Source organism: Camelina sativa, chromosome 11 (assembly GCF_030686135.1).
Source record: "Camelina sativa cultivar CO46 ecotype springtype chromosome 11, ASM3068613v1".
NCBI lineage: Eukaryota > Viridiplantae > Streptophyta > Magnoliopsida > Brassicales > Brassicaceae > Camelina > Camelina sativa.
This window is the reverse complement of record NC_141890.1, coordinates 44,294,854-44,314,562: the sequence shown is the minus strand read 5'-3', so window position 1 is coordinate 44,314,562 and position 19,709 is coordinate 44,294,854. Positions and strand designations below refer to the sequence as shown.

General features: G+C 40.2%; 2 protein-coding genes across 2 annotated transcripts; both read left to right on the top strand.

Annotated features, from left to right (window-relative positions):
* Window positions 1-65: 65 nt before the first annotated feature.
* LOC104728882 (uncharacterized) lies at window positions 66-1,160 on the top strand. Its single transcript, XM_010447806.1, has one exon. It carries the CDS (start codon window positions 66-68, stop codon window positions 1,158-1,160), a length of 1,095 nt encoding a protein of 364 aa, XP_010446108.1.
* Window positions 1,161-2,566: 1,406 nt separating this feature from the next.
* On the top strand, window positions 2,567-3,815 carry LOC109127580 (uncharacterized). The gene has a single exon (XM_087471893.1). It carries the CDS (start codon window positions 2,576-2,578, stop codon window positions 3,653-3,655), a length of 1,080 nt encoding a protein of 359 aa, XP_087328019.1. The 5' UTR covers window positions 2,567-2,575; the 3' UTR covers window positions 3,656-3,815.
* The last annotated feature ends 15,894 nt before the right edge of the window (window positions 3,816-19,709 follow it).

Genomic DNA, 19,709 nt, shown 5'->3' with positions numbered 1-19,709 from the left:
TTAACTAATGTAGGGTTTGTTTAGGTGGGGAAGAGTACCAAATTTTAAAATTAGGGTTTTTCATAATGTCTCTTCTTCTTAGCCGGCTACCGAAGCTCTGCCGTGGGAAACCTGGGTTGATAAGATACTCTCTTCTGATTCTGTCTAATGGTTTCTCAACTTCCTTGCGGCAAACGCCACCTTGTACCATCATCACCGCTGGTTATTGTGGAGAGGGTCTTAAAAATCTCGTGATTTGTAATGCTAATGGATTGTGCAGCGTTGATTTGGAAAAGAAGGTGCCTACGGAGCTAGTGGAGGAGAATGATGCAACTGTAACAATAGGGGCATCTAATGGCTGGGTAGCTACCTTTAAGGACGGCGTGGTGCGTCTACAAGATGATTTAAACCCGTTTGCATCGGATATAAATCCTAAACGCATTCCCCTGCCTCCTCTTGTGACTCGGCCTGGTTGCCAAACCCAAGTTGTAACCAACGTAGCCATGTCCTCACCTTCTCCCGAGGATGAAGACTGTGTTGTGGCTGTCAAGTTCTTGGGACCTCAACTCAGCTTTTGCAGACCCGCTCAAAGTAAATCTGATTGGACCAACGTTAGAATCGAAAACCCCTGCTTCTTCCCCTCCCGTGTCATGTTTTCCAAGAGAGATGAGATGTTTTGCCTACTCGGTTCTGGAGGACACCTGATTGGATCATGGGATCTCGGTAAACACACGAACAAACCAAAGATTCAGAGGTTGCATTTTCAAAACCTTCCCGAGCTGACCAGGAGCAAGCAGGAGCGCTTGCATTCGTGTTGCACGAGCGAACACTTGGTGGAGTCACGATCCACTGGTGAAACGTTCTTGGTTAAGTTGTACAGGAAGGCCACCGCCAATGGTAGGGTGAAAATGAAAACGAGAGCTCTAATGGTGTTCAAGCTTGACGAAGAAGGAAACGCTATTTACACTCAAGACATAGGAGGTCTCTGCATTTTCATCTCAAAGTGTGAACCTTTTTGTGTCCCTGCTAGTTCCTTTCCGGGCATGTGCCCTAACAGCATCGAACTCTTGGATGTCGACGAAAGGGCCATTGTCAATCTTCATTATTCTTCATCTTCCATCAGAAGTGTAAATTATACGTCTGTGGCCCCTTATCATATTCCACCTCAAAATATAGTCTAGCTAGCTACTACTTTGAGAATTGAGTCCTGAATCCACAATTAAAAGCTTATCTTCACGAGTAGTTGGTGTAACAGATCATAGCTAAATCTATGTATGTGGCTTTTGTTGTTCCAGTTTTGAACTTTCTGAAATTCATAATATTGAATTTGCCCCTTCACTTTAAAAGTCGTTTTGTTGGTATTGGCTCGCTGAAGTTACATATCGTAATAAAATGATATGTTACATTGTTTATATACATGTCTACATATAAGCTTTAAACACAGAAAACAAGCTCTTATCAACTTCACCTATCGACTCTGCTAATACAACTAACTTAGTTTGATTTTTGTTCTTATGTCCATCTATAACTCTGCTAATGATATGTTTGTTCTCATGTATATGTCATCTCCAAAGTCGTCGTCCGCCATGGAAGGATCAAATGAAAGTGGTTCTGTTTGCAGAATGCTCTAGTGTAATTAAAGAATTAGTGAACAACACAGAAACTTAATTTATAGGGTCAAAGCGGAAGTATTGCTGATTAAAATATAGAGTCCCTTTACTGATACTCACACTACTATTTGGTCAAACATTTGGACCTTCCAAAGTAAATCAAAAGTCCTGATGATCAGAAGTATAAAAGCCTGTTCAAATAAAAGAATTAGAAGCAAAGAATGAGCAATACAGAAACTTAATTATAGGATCAAAACTAAAGGTAAATTGAGTAGAAAAAAGAGAAATAAAGAAAGTGAGTTAAAGCTTTAGTAAGTTTTGTTTCAATTTTACTCTACAAATAAATTCGTAACTGTTGAGTAAGTTAAAGAATTTGAATTGGATCAGTAAGATTTATATTAGCCACTTTTATTTTCTTAAGAAGGGTCAATATGACTGAGATATTTTGCTTTGTATTAGTTTTGGTCGAACACACTTAACTAATAGTGCCATTTACAGCTATTTATTATTTGCAAGGACTAAGATTTGGTTAAGTCTTGTCTTGTGCTATTTTATTTTCAATGTTCCCAAAAAAGAAAATAAAAACCGGTTTTACTTTCTGATATCCCTATTTGGGTTTGTGAATAAACCAAATCGAACGAACCAACTTTTTTGCTAAGGTTTTACTTCCGACTTATGGTTCGTTAATTCTCGCAGACCAAGACTAACTCTAAACCGACTACACTGAGTAAAATCACTAAACACACAAGTGAACAACGTGTACCAATAATAAACTACAAATGTATTAATCCTTCTTCCAAAAAGTTTTGCTGTTAGGTTCCATTTTTACTCCACCAAAATATCCAAAAAGATTGTGTGACTTAAAGTCTAAAACTTGGTGGGCAAGGGCATTCATTGTATTAATGGAGGGCTTTTGGTGCAAAATAATGAATATTAGGGTTTTGTTTTTAACTCTCTTGCTCTTCTTCACTAAGAACATCTTATTAATGGCTCTGCTTCTCACCCGGCTGTCCAAGCTCTGCCTTGGGAAACCTTCGTTAGTAAGATCCTCTCCTCTGCTTCTCTCTAATGGCTTCTCATCTTCTTTGCTGCAAACCCCTCCTTGTTCCATCGTCAACGCTTATCCTTGTGGAGCGGATCTCGGAAAACTCACCATTAGTAATGCTAATGACCGTGTCTGCACTCATTTGGAAAAGAAGGTGCCTATGGAGTTGATGGGGGAATTGGGAACGATAGGATCATCCAATGGCTGGGTAGCTACTCTGAAGGACGGCGTGGTTCGTCTCCAAGATGATCTTAACCCTTTTGCATCGGATACAGCCCCGAAACGCATTCCCCTGCCTCCTCTTGTAACTCTGCCTCGTTGTCAAACCCAAATCGTCACCAACGTGTCAATGTCTACACCTTCTCCTGAGGACGAAGATTGTGTCGTGGCTGTCAAGTTCTTGGGACCTCAGCTCAGCTTCTGTAGACCCGCTCAAAGTAACTCCGGGTGGACCAACATTAGAATCCCACACACCTGCTTCTTCTTCTCCCGAGTTATGTATTCCAAGAAAGATGATACGTTTCGCATTACCGGATCTGGAGGCCATATCATCGCATCATGGGACCCTCGCACACACAAGAACAAACCAAAGTTACAGAGGTTACGATTTCATAACCTCCCTGAGCTGACCAAGACCAAACGAGAGCTTTTGCATTCGTGTTGCACGAGCGAACACTTGGTGGAGTCAGGATCTACCGGTGAAGCGTTCTTAGTTAAGTTGTACAGGAAGGCCACCGCCAGTGGTACCGTGAAAATGCAAACGAAAGGTCTAATGGTGTTCAAGCTTGACGAAAAAGGCAACGCAGTTTACACTCAAGACATTGGAGACCTCTCTATTTTCATCTCAAAGTCTGAACCTTTTTGTGTCCCTGCTAGCTCCTTTCCTGGAATGGGCTCTAACATCGTCAACGTCTTGGATGTCGACGAAAGCGCATCTGGCACTGTTAATCATTCTTACATCACTAGTCGAAATTGTACGCCCGAGGCGCCTTACTATATTCCACCACAAAAAATAGTCTAGCTAGTAGTTTAAATCTGAATCTGAGTCTGTAGTCTTTTCTCTTTCAAGCATCCAATCTCTGTAACATTGATGATAAGTGCTGTGATATCATTTCTCTTCCAACTACATTATGTTTAAATCCAGTTAGCAGCAATCATTCATTTCAAACTCCTCAACTCTTGATTTGTTCTCCATAACTCATTTCTGTAGGCTTAATTTCTAGATTTTACTGATGTTAGTAACCAACGATTAGAGGTGTAAATTATACTTTCTGTGGCCCCTTATCATATTCCACCACAAAAAATAGTCAGTCTAGCACTTTGGAATTGAGTCGGAGTCATGAATCCACAGTTAAAAGCTTGTCTTTCGAGTAGTTGGTGTAACAGATCATAGCTAATTTGATGTATGTCGTTTTTGGTGTTCAAGTTTTCAAACTTTCTAAGATTCATAATATTGAATTTGTCTCTTCACTTTAAAAGTCGTGTATTGACTCGCTGAAGTTACATATATTGTAATAAAATGATATGTTACATTGTTTATATACATGTCTGAATAAGCTTTAAACAGAGAAAACAAGCTCTTATCAACTTCACCGATCGACTCTGCTAATGCAACTAACTTAGTTTGAATTTTTTTCTTCTTATGTCTATCTGTATGACTAGCTAGTTGCGAACATCTGTTAGTGTTATAGTGTGTATATTCATCTCCAAGGAAGGATCAAATGAAACTGGTTCTGTTTCAAAAGAAGCAAGTAATGCTGCTGTTGAATCAGCTGTTCTACAAGTTACCAGCCTGGGAATGCAATTTGACAATATAAAAGTGTGAGAGATCTAATGCCAAATAGAAGATCATCATCATTCATGCATGCATGGTAAGAAAAACACTCCAAGAAAGAAGAAACAAAATACTCTAGTGATTGCGTTTGTGATATATATCTGACACTAGTAAGTATAAAAACGCATACAAGCAAGCATGAATAGATCAAAAGATATATGTTACATGGTTGTGTTACTTGTGTAGTGTATATACAAGTCTGCATGCAGATAAGCTTAAAAATAAAAGAAAAAACAAACTCTTAATTAACAACTTCACCGACTCAGTTAATGCGACTAACTTAGTTTGAAACACTTGGTTTGATTTTTGTTCTTATGTCCATGATCTGTATGACTAGCTACATACATCTGTTAGTCTTAGGGTGTATATGTCACCTCCAAGTCGTCGTTGTACATGGAACTTGGAAGGATCAAATGAAGGTGGTTCTGTTCCCAGGATGCTCTCTGTTTTTCAATTTTATGAGAGGAGAGCTATTCTTATAATTTTGTAGATTATTTTAAGTAAACTTCTGATAAGAAAGATACATGTAAATCGAGTTACGTACACTAAAAATAACGAGAACATAGTGTGCCTAGCTACAGTTAATAAATGATACTTTCTCACTTTCAAAATATAAGATATTTAATTGAAAGTAAGTAGATTAAAAAATGATCATTTTAAAAAAAAATTCAACCAATTATAAATAAGATTTTATAATATAAAATATTAAATTAATATAAAAATAGCATAAAAATTTGAAAATATTTTATATTATAAAACAAAAAAACTTCAAGGAGTATATTTTTCGTATAGCTCCGATTAATTAAAACGTGTTGTTTTATTGATTTTGAGGTTAGGATTGCAGTGTATTGAATAATTTGTATGCAAGGGATATACTGTATGTGGTTCGCTGACACTTAAAAAGATTTAGACTCTTACAATTGAACTGTATAACAATAACAGTTGGTACGTGATAAAGTATTGTATATTAATAATTATAATTCAAATAATAATATACATCCTTAAAATCCACATATGTATTGTATACGATTACTCTCTCTCTCTTTCTTGCCTCTCTCTAAAAACTTATGTGGATCCATTCGTTTGTTCAAAGCTTGAGAAGATACCCATTCTCTTCAAAAGCTGGTGCTAAGATTGCCCAAGCTAGAATGAAATAGAATGATGAGAGGTAAAGAACACAAGATGTGATTATGAATTAGACTCTCACGATCATAATGATCATAATGATACTATATGCATTCTCTTATATAGAGATATGATTGAGCTATAAGTTTCCTATTATAATATGACTGAGGTTTGTAGTTTATATCTTACTTTGGTCAAACACACTTAAACTAATAACGCCATTTGTAGCTATTTATGATTTCTAAACATAACGTATTTTAATACAGATTTTGGCAAGAGAATTCGATAAGGACTTAGGACGATCCACTTAATAAAACATGTCAAACCCCTGAACTCTTTGTCATCTTCTCTTCTTCCATAAATCGTTTCTGTAAGCTTATCAACTTTGCACAGATCTTATTTCTGTGAGCTATAACCATTCAGACAGTGAGATTTGCATATGAAAACAGAGAAATATAATCAGTTTTATTGATTGCAAACTAACTAATTGTTTATACGACAAAAGGGAAAGATTTGCAGCTACCTGAGAGCATTCTGAATATCAAATAGGGAATCCATTGGGATAGAGCAGCTGGGGCACACAAGCTAGTGGATGCAGATCACTATGGAACTGATACTGAAGGGAGAGATTTCGTGTTCAAGAGTGCTATTGCTTTGTGTTGTTAAAGTGACTTGAAATCTCTGAAGACGTCTACAAAGATGTAAAAGACTGTGTAAGACGTACAAGGCTTTTACTAGGCTTTTGTAGAGACCGACTCAAAGCAACTTAGGGTTAGGGTTTTGGGGGTGTAGGCGGCGCAGCCGCCTGTACGGTGTAATAGATTCTAGAAGATTCACAAGATCTTTTATTTCCTATTGTATCGGGTTTTTTGGAGCCTATATAAGGAGACTAGGGGTTTGTAAGGTTGTTCATCAGATTAATAATATAAACCCTAGACAAAGGGTATTCGCCTCAAGAACACTCTGTTTTTCTTTTCAAAGTCTTTCTTATTCTGTTTCTGATCATCCGAATTCACAACAACTGGTATCAAAGCGCCAGGTTCAATGATGAGTTCTGTGAAGTTTGAGGTTCCATGTTTCAATGGAACAGAAAACTTCTGTCTCTGGCGGACCCGGGTGAAGGACATGCTGAATCAACAAGGGGTGAAGAAAGCTTTGTTAGACACAAAGCCAGAAGCGATCTCGCAGGATGACTAGGATAAGATGAGGGAGAAGGCGGGTTCAATGATACGAACATGTCTTGGAGATGAAGTCGTGCATCAGGTTCTAGAGCTCAGATCTTCAAAAGAGATCTGGGATAAGCTAGAAAAGATATAAATGTCGAAGTCCCCATCTAGCAAGTTGTACCTGAAATAGAGGCTGTATTGGTTTAAGATGGCTGAAGGAGCAAATCTGGTCCAGCATATTAACCAATTCAACCAGATCACTGGAGATCTAGGGTGTGTGGGTGTTACAGTTGAGGACGAGGATAAGGCCATGCTGTTGTTGTGTTCTTCGAATCCTGTATATGAGTCGTTGGTGACTGCACTATTGGTTGAAAAAGAGACGATAAGTCTGCAGTCGGCTACAGACTCGCTGCTTGGGCATCATAACCGACGCCAACAGCATGGTGGTGGTAGCAGTGACAACCCTCAAGGTGATGGACTATATGTGAGTATAAGTCAAGGTAGCGGAGTACAGAAGAACAATGGAAAGCAGAGAGATGGCAAGATGAAGAAGATAATCTGTTATAAGTGTCAGAAACCAGGACACTATAAGAGAGATTGTCCTCTGAACAAGGAGCAGAACAAGACGGGAGGTTCATCTAATTCTGTGAACGTGGTTCATGCAGAAGACGCAGTGAAGGTCGAGTTCGATTTGCTTGCAGTGACTACAAGCAATCACACAGCTCTATGGCATATGCAGTTGGGGCATATTGGAGAGCATGGTTTGTCTGAACTTCACAAGAGGGGTCTTCTGGATAGTTTGAAGAATTGTAAGATGGAGTTTTGTAGGTTCTGCGTGATGGGGAAGCAGTCCAAGGCATCTTTCAAGACAGGTCTACACACCACAAATAGTCTTTTAGACTATGTGCATTCTGATGTGTGGAGGCTACACAAGAACATTCATTAGGAGGAAGCAAATACTATGTCATCTTTATAGATGATTTTTCTAAGAAGGTTTGGGTTTACTTCATGAAGCAGAAATCTGAAGTTTTTGAGAAATTTAAGATTTGGAAGGCTGAAGTGGAAAACCAAACAGGGAGGAAGATGAAGTATCTGAGGTCTGATAATGGTACAGAGTATACTAATGGATAGTTTCAAAAGCTGTGTGAGGAGCAGGGTATTCAGAGGCACTTTACAGTGCGGAAAACACCACAACTGAACGGTGTAAGTGAAAGGATGAATCGTTCTATTGCAGAGAAAGCAAGGTGTTTGCGGTTGAATGCAGGACTCCCGAAGATCTTCTGGGCTGAAGCAGTATACATGGCGGTCTACCTCATCAATAGATCGCCAAGGGTTTCTTTAGAAGGAAAGGTTGCTGAAGAAGTCTAGACTGGGGTAGACATTGATCTATCAATCTTGAGAATCTTTGGATGTCCAGCTTATGTGTTAGTTCCCAACGATGAAAGATCAAAGCTGGATTCTAAGTCCAAGAAGTGCATTTTTCTGGGTTTTGAGAAAGGCGTGAAAGGTTTCAAGTTATGGGATCCTGAGGTTAAGAAAAGAGTGATCAGCCGAGATGTGGTGTTTGATGAGCAGTACATGCTGCTGCAGGCGAGTTCAGAACGAGTTCCTGTAACCATTGAGGCTGATACTTGTTCAGATATAGCGGAGGATGAAGAGGAGTCTAGTGAAGCTAGACCAGCAGTGGAAGCAGATGAGCAAACCCCTGAGGTGGAGCAGTCTCCTAAGGTGGGGAAGAAGGGTAATCAGATACGTACAGAGGGGAGTTTGGCTGCAACCAAGGAAAAGCGTGTAGTGAAGGCACATGTCAGATATGGGTATGAAGATATGGCTAGCTATGCTCTGATGATTGGTACAGATGATCCATCAAGTTTTCGTGAAGCTATTAACAGTCCTAAAAAGGAAGAATGGATTGCTGCTATGACAGAGGAGACAGTTAGTCTGAACAAGAATCAGACATGGGAGCTTACAACACTTTCAAAGGGGAAGAAAGCAATTGGTTGCAAGTGGGTCTTCAAGAGGAAAGCAGGAGTCTCTGAGAAGGAAGTTGTGACTTTCAAGGCGAGACTAGTAGCGAAAGGGTGCTCACAGAGGGCAGAGGTTGATTATGACGAGATTTTCTCCCTTGTAGTTCGACACACGTCCATCCGTGTTGTGTTGGGACAGGTAGCTTGCTGGGATTTGCATCTTGAGCAGATGGATGTGAAGACAGCGTTTCTCCATGGGAATTTGGAGGAAGAGATCTATATGGAGCAACCTGAAGGGTTTGTCAAGTCTGGAGAGGAGAAGGTTGTATGCAGACTGAAAAGATCTTTATACGGGCTGAAGCAGGCTCCTAGACAGTGGTACAAACATTTTGATACTTACATGTTGCAGATAGAGTACCAGAGATGTGAGTATGACTGCTGTGTTTATATGAAGAACGTTGGTAACAATTCTCGCATATTTCTGCTGTTGTATGTTGATGATATGCTCATTGCTGGAAGCAATATGGATGATATTGTTGAGTTGAATGGGCTATTGGGAGAAGATTTTGAGATGAAGGATCTTGGTGCTGCAAAGAAGATTCTTGGGATGGAGATTCGCAGGGATAGGAGTTCTCAGAGATTGTGGTTATCTCAAATAAGCTACATAGAGAAGATACTTGAAAGGTTTGACATGAAGAATGCAAAACCTGTGTCTAATCCTCTGACGAATCACTTCAAGCTCTCAGCACGCCAGTGCCCTATTTCTGATGAGGAGATCAGAAACACGGCACAAGTTCCTTATGCTAGTGCAGTTGGTTGTCTGATGTATGCGATGGTTTGCACAAGACCAGATTTGGCTCAAGCTGTTAGTCAAGTCAGTAAGTACATGTCTAAACCTGGGAGGGAGCACTGGAATGCAGTGAAATGGATTCTCAGGTATTTGAAGGGTACTACAGATCGTGGTCTCATGTTTGGAGGACATGAGTGCAAGGCAGAAGTCGTGGGTTTCGTTGATTCAAATTATGCAGGTGATCTTCATAACATGAGGTCTACAACCGGGTATGTATTTACTCTTGCTGGAGCACCTATAAGTTGGAGGTCTGTGTTGCAGTCTGTAGTTGCAATGTCAACCACTGAAGCCGAGTACATGGCAATGGGAGAGGCAGCTAAGGAGGCATTATGGGTTAGAGGACTTGTAATGGAATTGGGTGTTGAGCAAGGTGGAGTTCAGCTACACTATGATAGCCAGAGTACTTTATATCTGGCAAAGAATCAAGTGTATCATGGTAGGACAAAGCACATTGAGGTAAGATATCACAAGATCAGAGAGTTATCAGTTTCTGGTGTGATTTTACTGCAGAAGGTGCACACGTCTGAGAATGCAGCTGATATGTTGACCAAGCCAGTCACCATGGAGAAGTTTAAGCACTGCTTGGATTTGCTCCAGGTCTTTCATTGCTAGATGAAGAAAAATGGTTCCCCCAAAAGCTAACAAGGATTTGAAGTTGAAGTCAATGAGATTTCGTCGTCAAGGTGGAGTTTGTTGTTAAAGTGACTTGAAATCTCTGAAGACGTCTACAAAGATGTAAAAGACTGTGTAAGACGTACAAGACTTTTACTGGGCTTTTATTGGGCTTTTGTAGAGACCGACTCAAGGCAACTTAGGGTAAGGGTTTTGGGGGTGTAGGCAGCCGCCTGTACGGTGTAATAGATTCTAGAAGATTAACAAGATCTTTTATTTCCTATTGTATCGGGTTTTTTGGGGCCTATATAAGGAGACTATGGGTTTGTAAGGTTGTTCATCAGATTAATAATATAAACCCTAGACAAAGGGTATTCGCCTCAAGAACACTATGTTTTTCTTTTCAAAGTCTTTCTTATTTTGTTTCTGTTCATCCAAATTCACAACACTTTGCAACGTCCAGTGCTTGATTCTTGCCTCACAGTTGGATTCCTCCCACTTTCTTCTCATGGGCTTAGGGTCGGGAAACTTATCACCATGCAGTGGAGAGGGAAAGGCTTAAATATCTCAAAGAAAGTGAAGCCGTAGAACAATAACAACATGTAAGTGATGTCAAGATCGAGCAGCTTTCTATTTAAACAAGATATCACTTTTTCGTAAAGAGTTTTGATTGCTATCACCATTAATCACTATCAGTTTCTAATTTACCAAACTCTCCGTTTGGATCAACTGTTGTTGTTTTATTTACACAAGGATGAAGTCAATGCAAATTCGGAGAATTGGATGATCGCTGGTAGGAAAAGAGGCCATGTCTCTCTCTCTCAGAGGAGCAAGGTAAGTAATATTTTCTTCTTCTTGTTTGTGTAATTGCAAGAAACACAATTTGCATCCAAGTGATGATATGTTATTTCTTTTGTCGTCTGGAAATTAACAATATTACAGGTTCAAGAGTAGTAATCTCGATACTGTGTGTCCCGTTAGTAGCGGGTTATGTCCGTCCTCCTCAACTCGGGTTGCCAAACGTAGAAGAAGCAAATGTAAGCAGCAATCCACCGGGTCCTCACTTGGTATGCGTCTTGCCTCCACTTTTAAGTTCTTTCTACTGAATCCCTGTCAAGTAATTAATAGAAGTTCACTCTTTTTATAAATGTTTTTTTTTAAGAAAACATTGTTTCTATGTAATTTTATTGGTTTGCCATCATAGAAAAATCAGAGAATTGCCTTCATGGGAATAGCAATGATGAGAGTGGTTTTTTCTTATATATAAACCGTGTGCTGCATGCGGATAACTAGATTTGTGTATATGGTTTTTTTCTTTGTCTTGTGCTGTTTCTATTCTCTATGTTTCCATGTAGGTCATATTCACATACTGTTAATGTCAAGCCACAAGCCCAACAACAAGCTCAGGTCCAACAACAAGAAACGGCCCAAGTCTCACACAAAGGTCAACGGTTCAAAACCCCTCAAGAGTGCGACAGGTCACTGCAACCTTCTCTGCAACAAAAGAAGACAAATGTGCAGGTTACACAAAAGGAACAACTGATCAAACCTGCAGATTCTCTGAACATGGTACTATCAAACCGTTTTGGTCCCATTGAAGCAAGTGGCTAGATGATTGACAGATGTCACAAGATCCTATCAAGGACCTAGAATGTTCTTTACATAGTATAAGTATCAACACCTTGTATAAGCAAAAGCTAAGTTTGATTCAATACAAAGTTTACCTACTTTCAAACTTCTTTCTTGTTTATTCACATAATATCAGAGCTTTTCAAACCTTAACCGGTGCTGTCATGGCAGAGAATCTTGGCTCCTACCCATTTCCTTCTACTCTTCATGTTGCAAGCTCAGTTACCATTAAATTGAGTGATAGTAATTATCTTCTGTGGAAAACCCAATTTGAATCGTTGCTTCGGTGTCAGAAGCTTCTGGGGTTTGTCAATGGGTCAATCCCGAAACCATCGGCTGTTGTAGTTACCAACACAACCAATCAAGCTGTTGAAACTCCAAATCCGGCATATGAATCCTGGATCTGTACGGATGAGCTAATCAAGTCATGGATCTTTGGTACTCTCACCGAGGAAGTTCTCTGTCTGGTTCACGCTCTCGCCACATTATAAGATGTCTGGATGTCTCTTGCCGGGAAATGCAACAAGAGCTCCGTTGCTCGCGAGTTTGAACTCCGTCGTCGACTCCAACTTCTGAACATCAAAGGTAAAACCTTTACCAATTATTGTCGCGAGTTTCGAGTTGTTTGCGATAACCTGAGTTCGATTGGTAAACTGGTGGACGAAAATATGAAGATTTTCACCTTTCTCAATGTGTTGGGCCGTGAATACAACCCAATAACAATAGTTCTCCAAAGTTCTATGTCTCGCACTCCGGCCCCGACGTTTAACGATGTCGTTTTGGAGATCCCTAGCTATGATTCAAAGCTTCAATCGTATGAGTCTCCCTCCGATGTTTCACCTCATCTAGCCTTTCACACTCAACGCGTGGGATATTCCGGGTCAGGACAGAGGGGTCGTGGCTCTGGTCGTGGCCGCGGAGGATATTCTACTCGTGGCAGAGGCTTTTCTCAGCAAGTAAGCTCCTCTGGCTGGAACCACTCTGGTAATTCTTCACCTCGTCCTGTTTGCCAGATTTGTGGCCGTACAGGTCACGTTGCTCTTAAATGCTGGAATCGGTTCGACAACTCATATTAGAGTGATGAGGTTCCCCAAGCTCTTGCTGCCCTTCGTCTTGCAGACCCGAGTGGTAAAGAATGGGTTACTGATTCTGGTGCTACGGCTCATATCACGACTGCTGCTGAATCTCTTCAAACTACGATGCCATACAATGGCCCTGAGAATGTCATGGTGGCTGATGGGACTTTCCAACCCATCACACATGTTGGTTCTACATCACTCACAACCCCATCATGTAGTATTCCTCTTTATGATGTCCTTGTTTGTCCAACCATGGAGAAATCTCTGTTATCGGTATCCAAGTTGTGTGATGACTATCCATGTGGAGTTTTCTTTGATTCTAATTGTGTATATATTATTGATTTACTAACTCAGAGGGTTGTGACAAAAGGACCTTGTCGTGAAGGGCTTTATGTGTTGAAGAATGTGGAATTTGCAGCTTTCTACTCAAATCGTCAGGTTGCAGCTAGTGATATGGTGTGGCATCAACGTTTGGGACATGCAAATTTTCAGATTCTTCAACTCTTACAATCTAGCAAGGCAATTACCGTTAATAAGAGCAGCACTACTTCCGTTTGTGAACCTTGCCAAATGGGAAAGAGCACTAAGCTTCCTTTTTCTTCTTCTAGTTCGTTTGTTAAGGAACCACTTGATCGATTACACTGTGATCTATGGGGTCCATCACCAGTTGTATCTGTTCAAGATTTCAAATATTATGCAGTTATTTTGGATGAGTTTTCTCGTTACTCTTGGATGTTCCCTCTCAAGTCCAAATCTGATTTTTGTGATGTCTTTATTGGGTTTCAAAAGCAAATTGAAAATCAGTTGGGTAGAAAGATAAAGATTTTTCAAAGTGATGGTGGTGGTGAGTTTATTAGTACTCGGTTCAAAACTCATCTACAAGATCATGGAATCCAACACTTGCTCTCTTGTCCATCGACTCCTGAGCAAAATATGATGGCTGAAAGGAAACATAGACATCTCGCTGAGCTTGGTTTGTCTATGCTGTTTCAGAGTAAAACTCCACTCAAGTTTTGGGTTGAAGCTTTTTATTCGGCTAATTTCATCAGCAACTTGCTTCCCTCTCCATCCCTCGGTCCGCAAAGTCCTCATGAACTCTTGCTTAAACAAAAACCTGATTACTCTTTTCTTCGTGTGTTTGGCTCTGCGTGTTATCCATGTCTGCGCTCATTTACTCAACACAAGTTTGAGCCAAGATCGCTCCAGTGTGTCTTCCTTGGTTACAATGCACAATATAAAGGGTATAGGTGTCTCTATCCTCCTACAGGTCGTGTTTATATCAGCCGCCATGTTATTTTTGATGAGAATTGCTTCCCCTTTACAGACCGATACAGGGGATTGGTGACACAACACAAGACTGGCACTCTTGGAGCTTGGCAAGCTGCTGATTCGTCCATTCCGCCCCGTGTTCTGCCGAGTCTTTCATCACACATTACGAATTCTCATCAGGATTCATAGTGGCTTGAATATGTTATGGAATATCCTCAAGATGCTCCCTGTTATGCTACTCCATCTCACAGTTCTGAGCCGGATGTTTTGCTGTCCCCAGGTGAGGTTCCCTCGTCGGATCAGTCTACTGTGACTAATGATGCTCTTGCATCTCCGGATCACGTCTCTGCTCCTGACACTACTGATTCTGTTCAGTCTGCTCATCCTATGATAACGAGGTCTAAAGCCGGTATTCACTGTCCAAACCCACGGTATGCTCTTGTGGCCAGCAAAACTATCCCGTCTCTTCCCCAAACCGTTGCGGAAGCGTTAAAACACCCTGGTTGGAGGCAGGCTATGTTAGATGAACTCAACTCCATATATGAGAACCACACTTGGGATCTTATTCCTCCGACTGCAGCAATGAATATATTGGGTTGTCGCTGGGTCTTTACTGTTAAGCTAAATGCTGATGGCACTGTCAACAAGCTGAAAGCTCGTCCTGTGGCCAAAGGCTTTAACCAAGAAGCTGCTGTGGATTTTACTGAGACCTATAGTCGTGTTGTGAGGACTTCTAACATTCGAATTGTTCTCTCTGTTGCCACATCAAAGAGTTGGGATATCACTCAGTTGGATGTGAAAAATGCATTTCTACATGGCGACTTACAAGAAAATGTATATATGATACAACCTCCAGGATTTGAAGATGTTTATAAACCGACTCATGTATGCTCGCTAAGAAAGGCTCTTTACGGATTAAAACAGGCTCCCAGGGCCTGGTTCGACAAGTTCAGCAACTATTTCCTGGAATTTGGATTTGTGTGCAGCAAAGCGATCCCTCTTTGTTCACTTATCGTCGGAATGGCGACACGCTGGTTCTCTTACTGTATGTGGACGACATACTGTTGACTGGTTCGAATTCTACACTATTTAAGTCCTTGATTGCTGAGCTTAGTTCACGGTTTGCAATGAAAGACTAGGGAATATTCAATATTTCTTGGGTATTCAAGCACAAGCTCTTCCTCTTGGCTTGTTTCTTCATCAGGAAAAATATACAGAAGAGATCCTTCACCATGCGCATATGTCAACATGTAACTCTGTTCACACTCCTCTGCCTCAACGGTCTTGATCATGTTTTCAAGGATACTAAGCCTTTTTTGAGCCCTCTTTCTTCAGAAGTCTTGCTGGGAAGCTTCAATACTTGACCATTACTCGTCCTGATATTCAGTTTGCTGTCAACTTCATTTGTCAACGAATGCACTCTCCCACTGAGTCAGATTTTAGTCTCCTCAAACGGATTCTTCGCTATCTCTGTGGCACTTCGAAAATGGGTTTGCATCTCTACAAGAACAGTCCTCTACATCTTGTTTCCTACAATGATAGTGACTATGCGGGGTGTAAGGATACTCGTCGATCTACTTATGGGCTCTGTGTTTTATTGGGCACTAATATTGTGTCCTGGTCTGCAAAGCGTCAACCTACAGTGTCTCGGTCCTCCACCGAAGCTGAGTATCGTCTCTCGCTTCCACTGCTTCTGAACTCACCTGGACTGCTTCGGTTCTACGTGATCTTGGTATCTCTCAATCGTATGCTGCTCTTCTCCATTGTGATAATCTTTCTGCAGTCCACTTGTCTGCAAATCCTGTTCTTCACAACCATTCCAAACACTTTGATGTTGACTATCATTATGTCCGTGAACAAGTTGCACTTGGTCTCCTTGAGGTTCAACACATTCCAGCCAAACTGCAACTTGCTGATATCATCACCAAGTCCCTTCCACGACCATCCTTTCAGCGCTTACGACACAAACTGAATGTGCGTCTTCCCCCACACTCAGTTTGCGGGGGGATGTTAATGTCAAGCCACAAGCCCAACAACAAGCTCAGGTCCAAGAACAAGAAACGACCCAAGTCTCACACAAAGGTCAACGGTTCAAAACCCCTCAAGAGTGCGATAAGTCACTGCAACCTTCTCTGCTACACAAGAAGACAAATGTGCAGGTTACACAAAAGGAACAACTGATCAAACCTGCGGATTCTCTGAACATGGTACTATCAAAACCGTTTTGGTCCCATAGAAGCAAGTGGCTAGATAATTGACAGATGTCACAAGATCCTACATTGTATCAAGGACCTAGAATGTTCTTTAGGTAGTATAAGTATCAACACCTTGTATAAGCAAAAGCTAAGTTTGATTCAATACAAAGTTTACCTACTTTCAAACTTCTTTCTTGTTTATTCACACATACTAGCAGTTCGCACGATAGAAGATTTGCAGTTACCAAAGCATGCTGAATTTATATCCAACATGGTGACAGAGCCACAATCTTTTAGCTCCAAAACTGCTCACAAAGCTCTTCCTGTGCCAATTAGACTCTCGACCATAGCAACAGAACAGCAAAAGAAAAAACAGAACAAGGGTGGGATATTAAAAATAAAGAGAATAAAAGCCAACATTAAGACCAAATCTTTTTCAAAAATGTAGAGTTTAGATATGTTTTCTGGTTTGCAAAAGATTAATTGTTTGTCCGAAAGCTGAAAATGGTTTGGTGTGAAACCAAACTACATTTGAAGGATTAAGTAGGAGTTAAAAATGATTATCACCCTACAATGGCTAAAAACCAATTAGTCAGTCTTTTTTAACAATGAACTCCAAATCTATTTGCATGTCTCTATTTTATTTGAGTCAAAAAGGTTAGTTGATGTCGAAGCGGTTTTTAAAGGACGTACAATCCATTTAACATTTATATATGGTGACCCAGTTCCAAAGAACCGTGATTTGGTTTGGGAATGCTTATTAAGGATTGGTTCTTCTCGATCCCCTCCTTGGTTTGTTGTCGGTGATTTTAATGAATTGACGGGAAATCATGAAAAAGACGAGGAAAGCTACGACATGCTTCTTCGTTTCTTTCTTTTAACGAAATGATTCAGGATTGTGGTTTTTTTGAATTCTCCTATCTAGGTGATTGTTTATCTTGGTGGGATAAAAACCGGTCAGATGTCGGTTGGATAGGGCTTTAGGTAATGAGGATTGGCATGAATTGTTTTCCGACACAGTTAGAGAATATTTGCAAATGATCGCTTCTGACCATGAGCATCTTATAGTTAGCATAGGTACGAAGAAGCCGCAGGGGCATAGGAGTTTTATTTTTGATCGGCGTTGGGTTGGTAAGGAGGGTTTAATGGGCGTCATCGCATCAGGCTGGGACGGGGACCTAGAGCAGGGTCCAACTAATTTTGTGGATAAAATTGTGAATTGTAGATGGGCGATTTCTCGCTGGCGCAAATCTTAGTTACCATTTGGTAGGGACACAATTGAGGATATTAAATGGAAGCTGGAGGTGGCCCAGGAGGATGATTCAACTTCTCCATCAATCATCTATGATTTACACAATCGCTTAAGTGAATCTTGTAGGGATGAAAAGGTCTACTGGTATCTAAAGAGTCAGAATAAATGGATATGCGAGTGAGGGATTAAAATTCCAAGTATTTTCATGCCTAAACAAAGCAAAGGTGGTCCCGCAATCGGATTATTGGTCTGTTTGACAAAAACGATATTTGGTCAGCAAAGGATGTTGATATATGCAATACTGCAATATCTTATTTTGAGGAGTTGTTTACTTCAATCAACCCGAAAAACTTTTAGGAGGTCTTACTAGAGTTCAAACCGGTTATTATAGATGAGGACAATGTGTGGTTAACAGTTTCAGCTACAGAGGCTGAGGGTAAAACGGCTTTATTTATGATGCATCCGAATAAATCCCCTGGCCCATATGCGATGACAACTTTGTTTTTCCAGAAGGCATGGAGGGTAGTTAAAACAGATCTTGTGTCTTTGGTCAGTCAGTTTTTTGGAAGGGTGTTTTTCATCGGAGCTTCAATAGAACGCATTTCTGCCTCATTCCTAAGATGGTAAAGCCAACCTGGATGGCTGAATTACGTCCTATTAGTTTATGCAATGTGGGCTACAAGATTATTTCAAAAATTATGTGTCAGCGACTTAAGAAAGTTTTACCGGGTCTTATCTCTGAGACTCAATCGACTTTTATCCTAGATCGGTTGATTTCAGATAATATCCTGAATGCTCAGGAGATGTTTCACGGTATATGTACAAATCCGTCTTGTAAAGGGAAATTTATGACAATTAAAACAGATATGAACAAGGCGTATGACATGGTGGAGTGGGCTTTTGTTGAGGTGTTACTACAAAAAATGGGGTTTGCGGAAACATGGATAGCATGGATTATGTTTTGTGTTTCTTTGGTTGAGAATAAAGTTCTTTTGAATGGTCAACCATAGGCCTGAGCATAGAAACTGTACCCGAATACCCAACCCAAAAACTGACCTGAAAAACTGGGTTCAGATTGGGTACTGATTTACTTATAAAACCCCATTGGGTTCTCTTTTCCAATACCCATGGGTTCGGGTTAGGATACCTATCAAACCCAAATATATAAATATATCTAAAAATATTTATAATATTTAGCATTAATATAATTCAATTACCCAAAATTGTAATTGTAATTTTGAATATTTCAATTAGTTTTATACCTATATATAAAAAATAATGAAAATATCAAAAATTATTTGTTAAATAAGGAAAAATTTAGCTAAATTTAATTCAATTTAATTAGTTTTAAAGACTTATTTTCGAATACCCGGTAGTTCGGATATTAATCGAGTTATGAAATTTGTAACCCAAACCGACCCGAATCTGATAGTACCCAAACCAAACCGAACTTATATATCAAAAAAATACCCAATGGGTTCTATTTTTTCTAAACCTGTTTACCCAAATCCGATTGGGTTACCCGAATGCCCAGGCCTAGCCAATCAAATGGGTTGATAGTTTCGGAGGTTTTAATTGCAAATATTCGGAAAACGGAGACGGATAAACTTATTATAGGAATGAAAGTGGCGCATAAATTCCCATCCATCACGCATTTATTGTTTGTCGATGATAGTCTTTTCTTCTGTAGGGTTATTTTGGATATTTTAAAACAGTATGAGTCTGTGTCGGGACAACAAATTAACTTTACAAAATCTTCAATACAGTTTGGTCACAAGGTCGATGAGACAACAAAGGCGGAGATGCAGGGGATTCTTGGGATTACAAATTTGGATGGTATGCGATCTTATCTTGGTTTACCAGAGAGCTTGGGTGGGGCTAACACGAAAGTTTTCTCCTTTGTTCAGGATTGGTTGAACTGTCAGAGAAATGGTTGGACGGTCATTCTGCTTTCGAAAGGGGGAAGAGAAGTGATGATTAAGTTGGCGACAACTGCTGCTCCGACGTTTCTGATGTCTTGTTTTCTGTTACCAAAAACATTACATCTAAACTCACTAGTGCAGTGGCAAAATTTTGGTCACTTAGTCAGGGGTTATG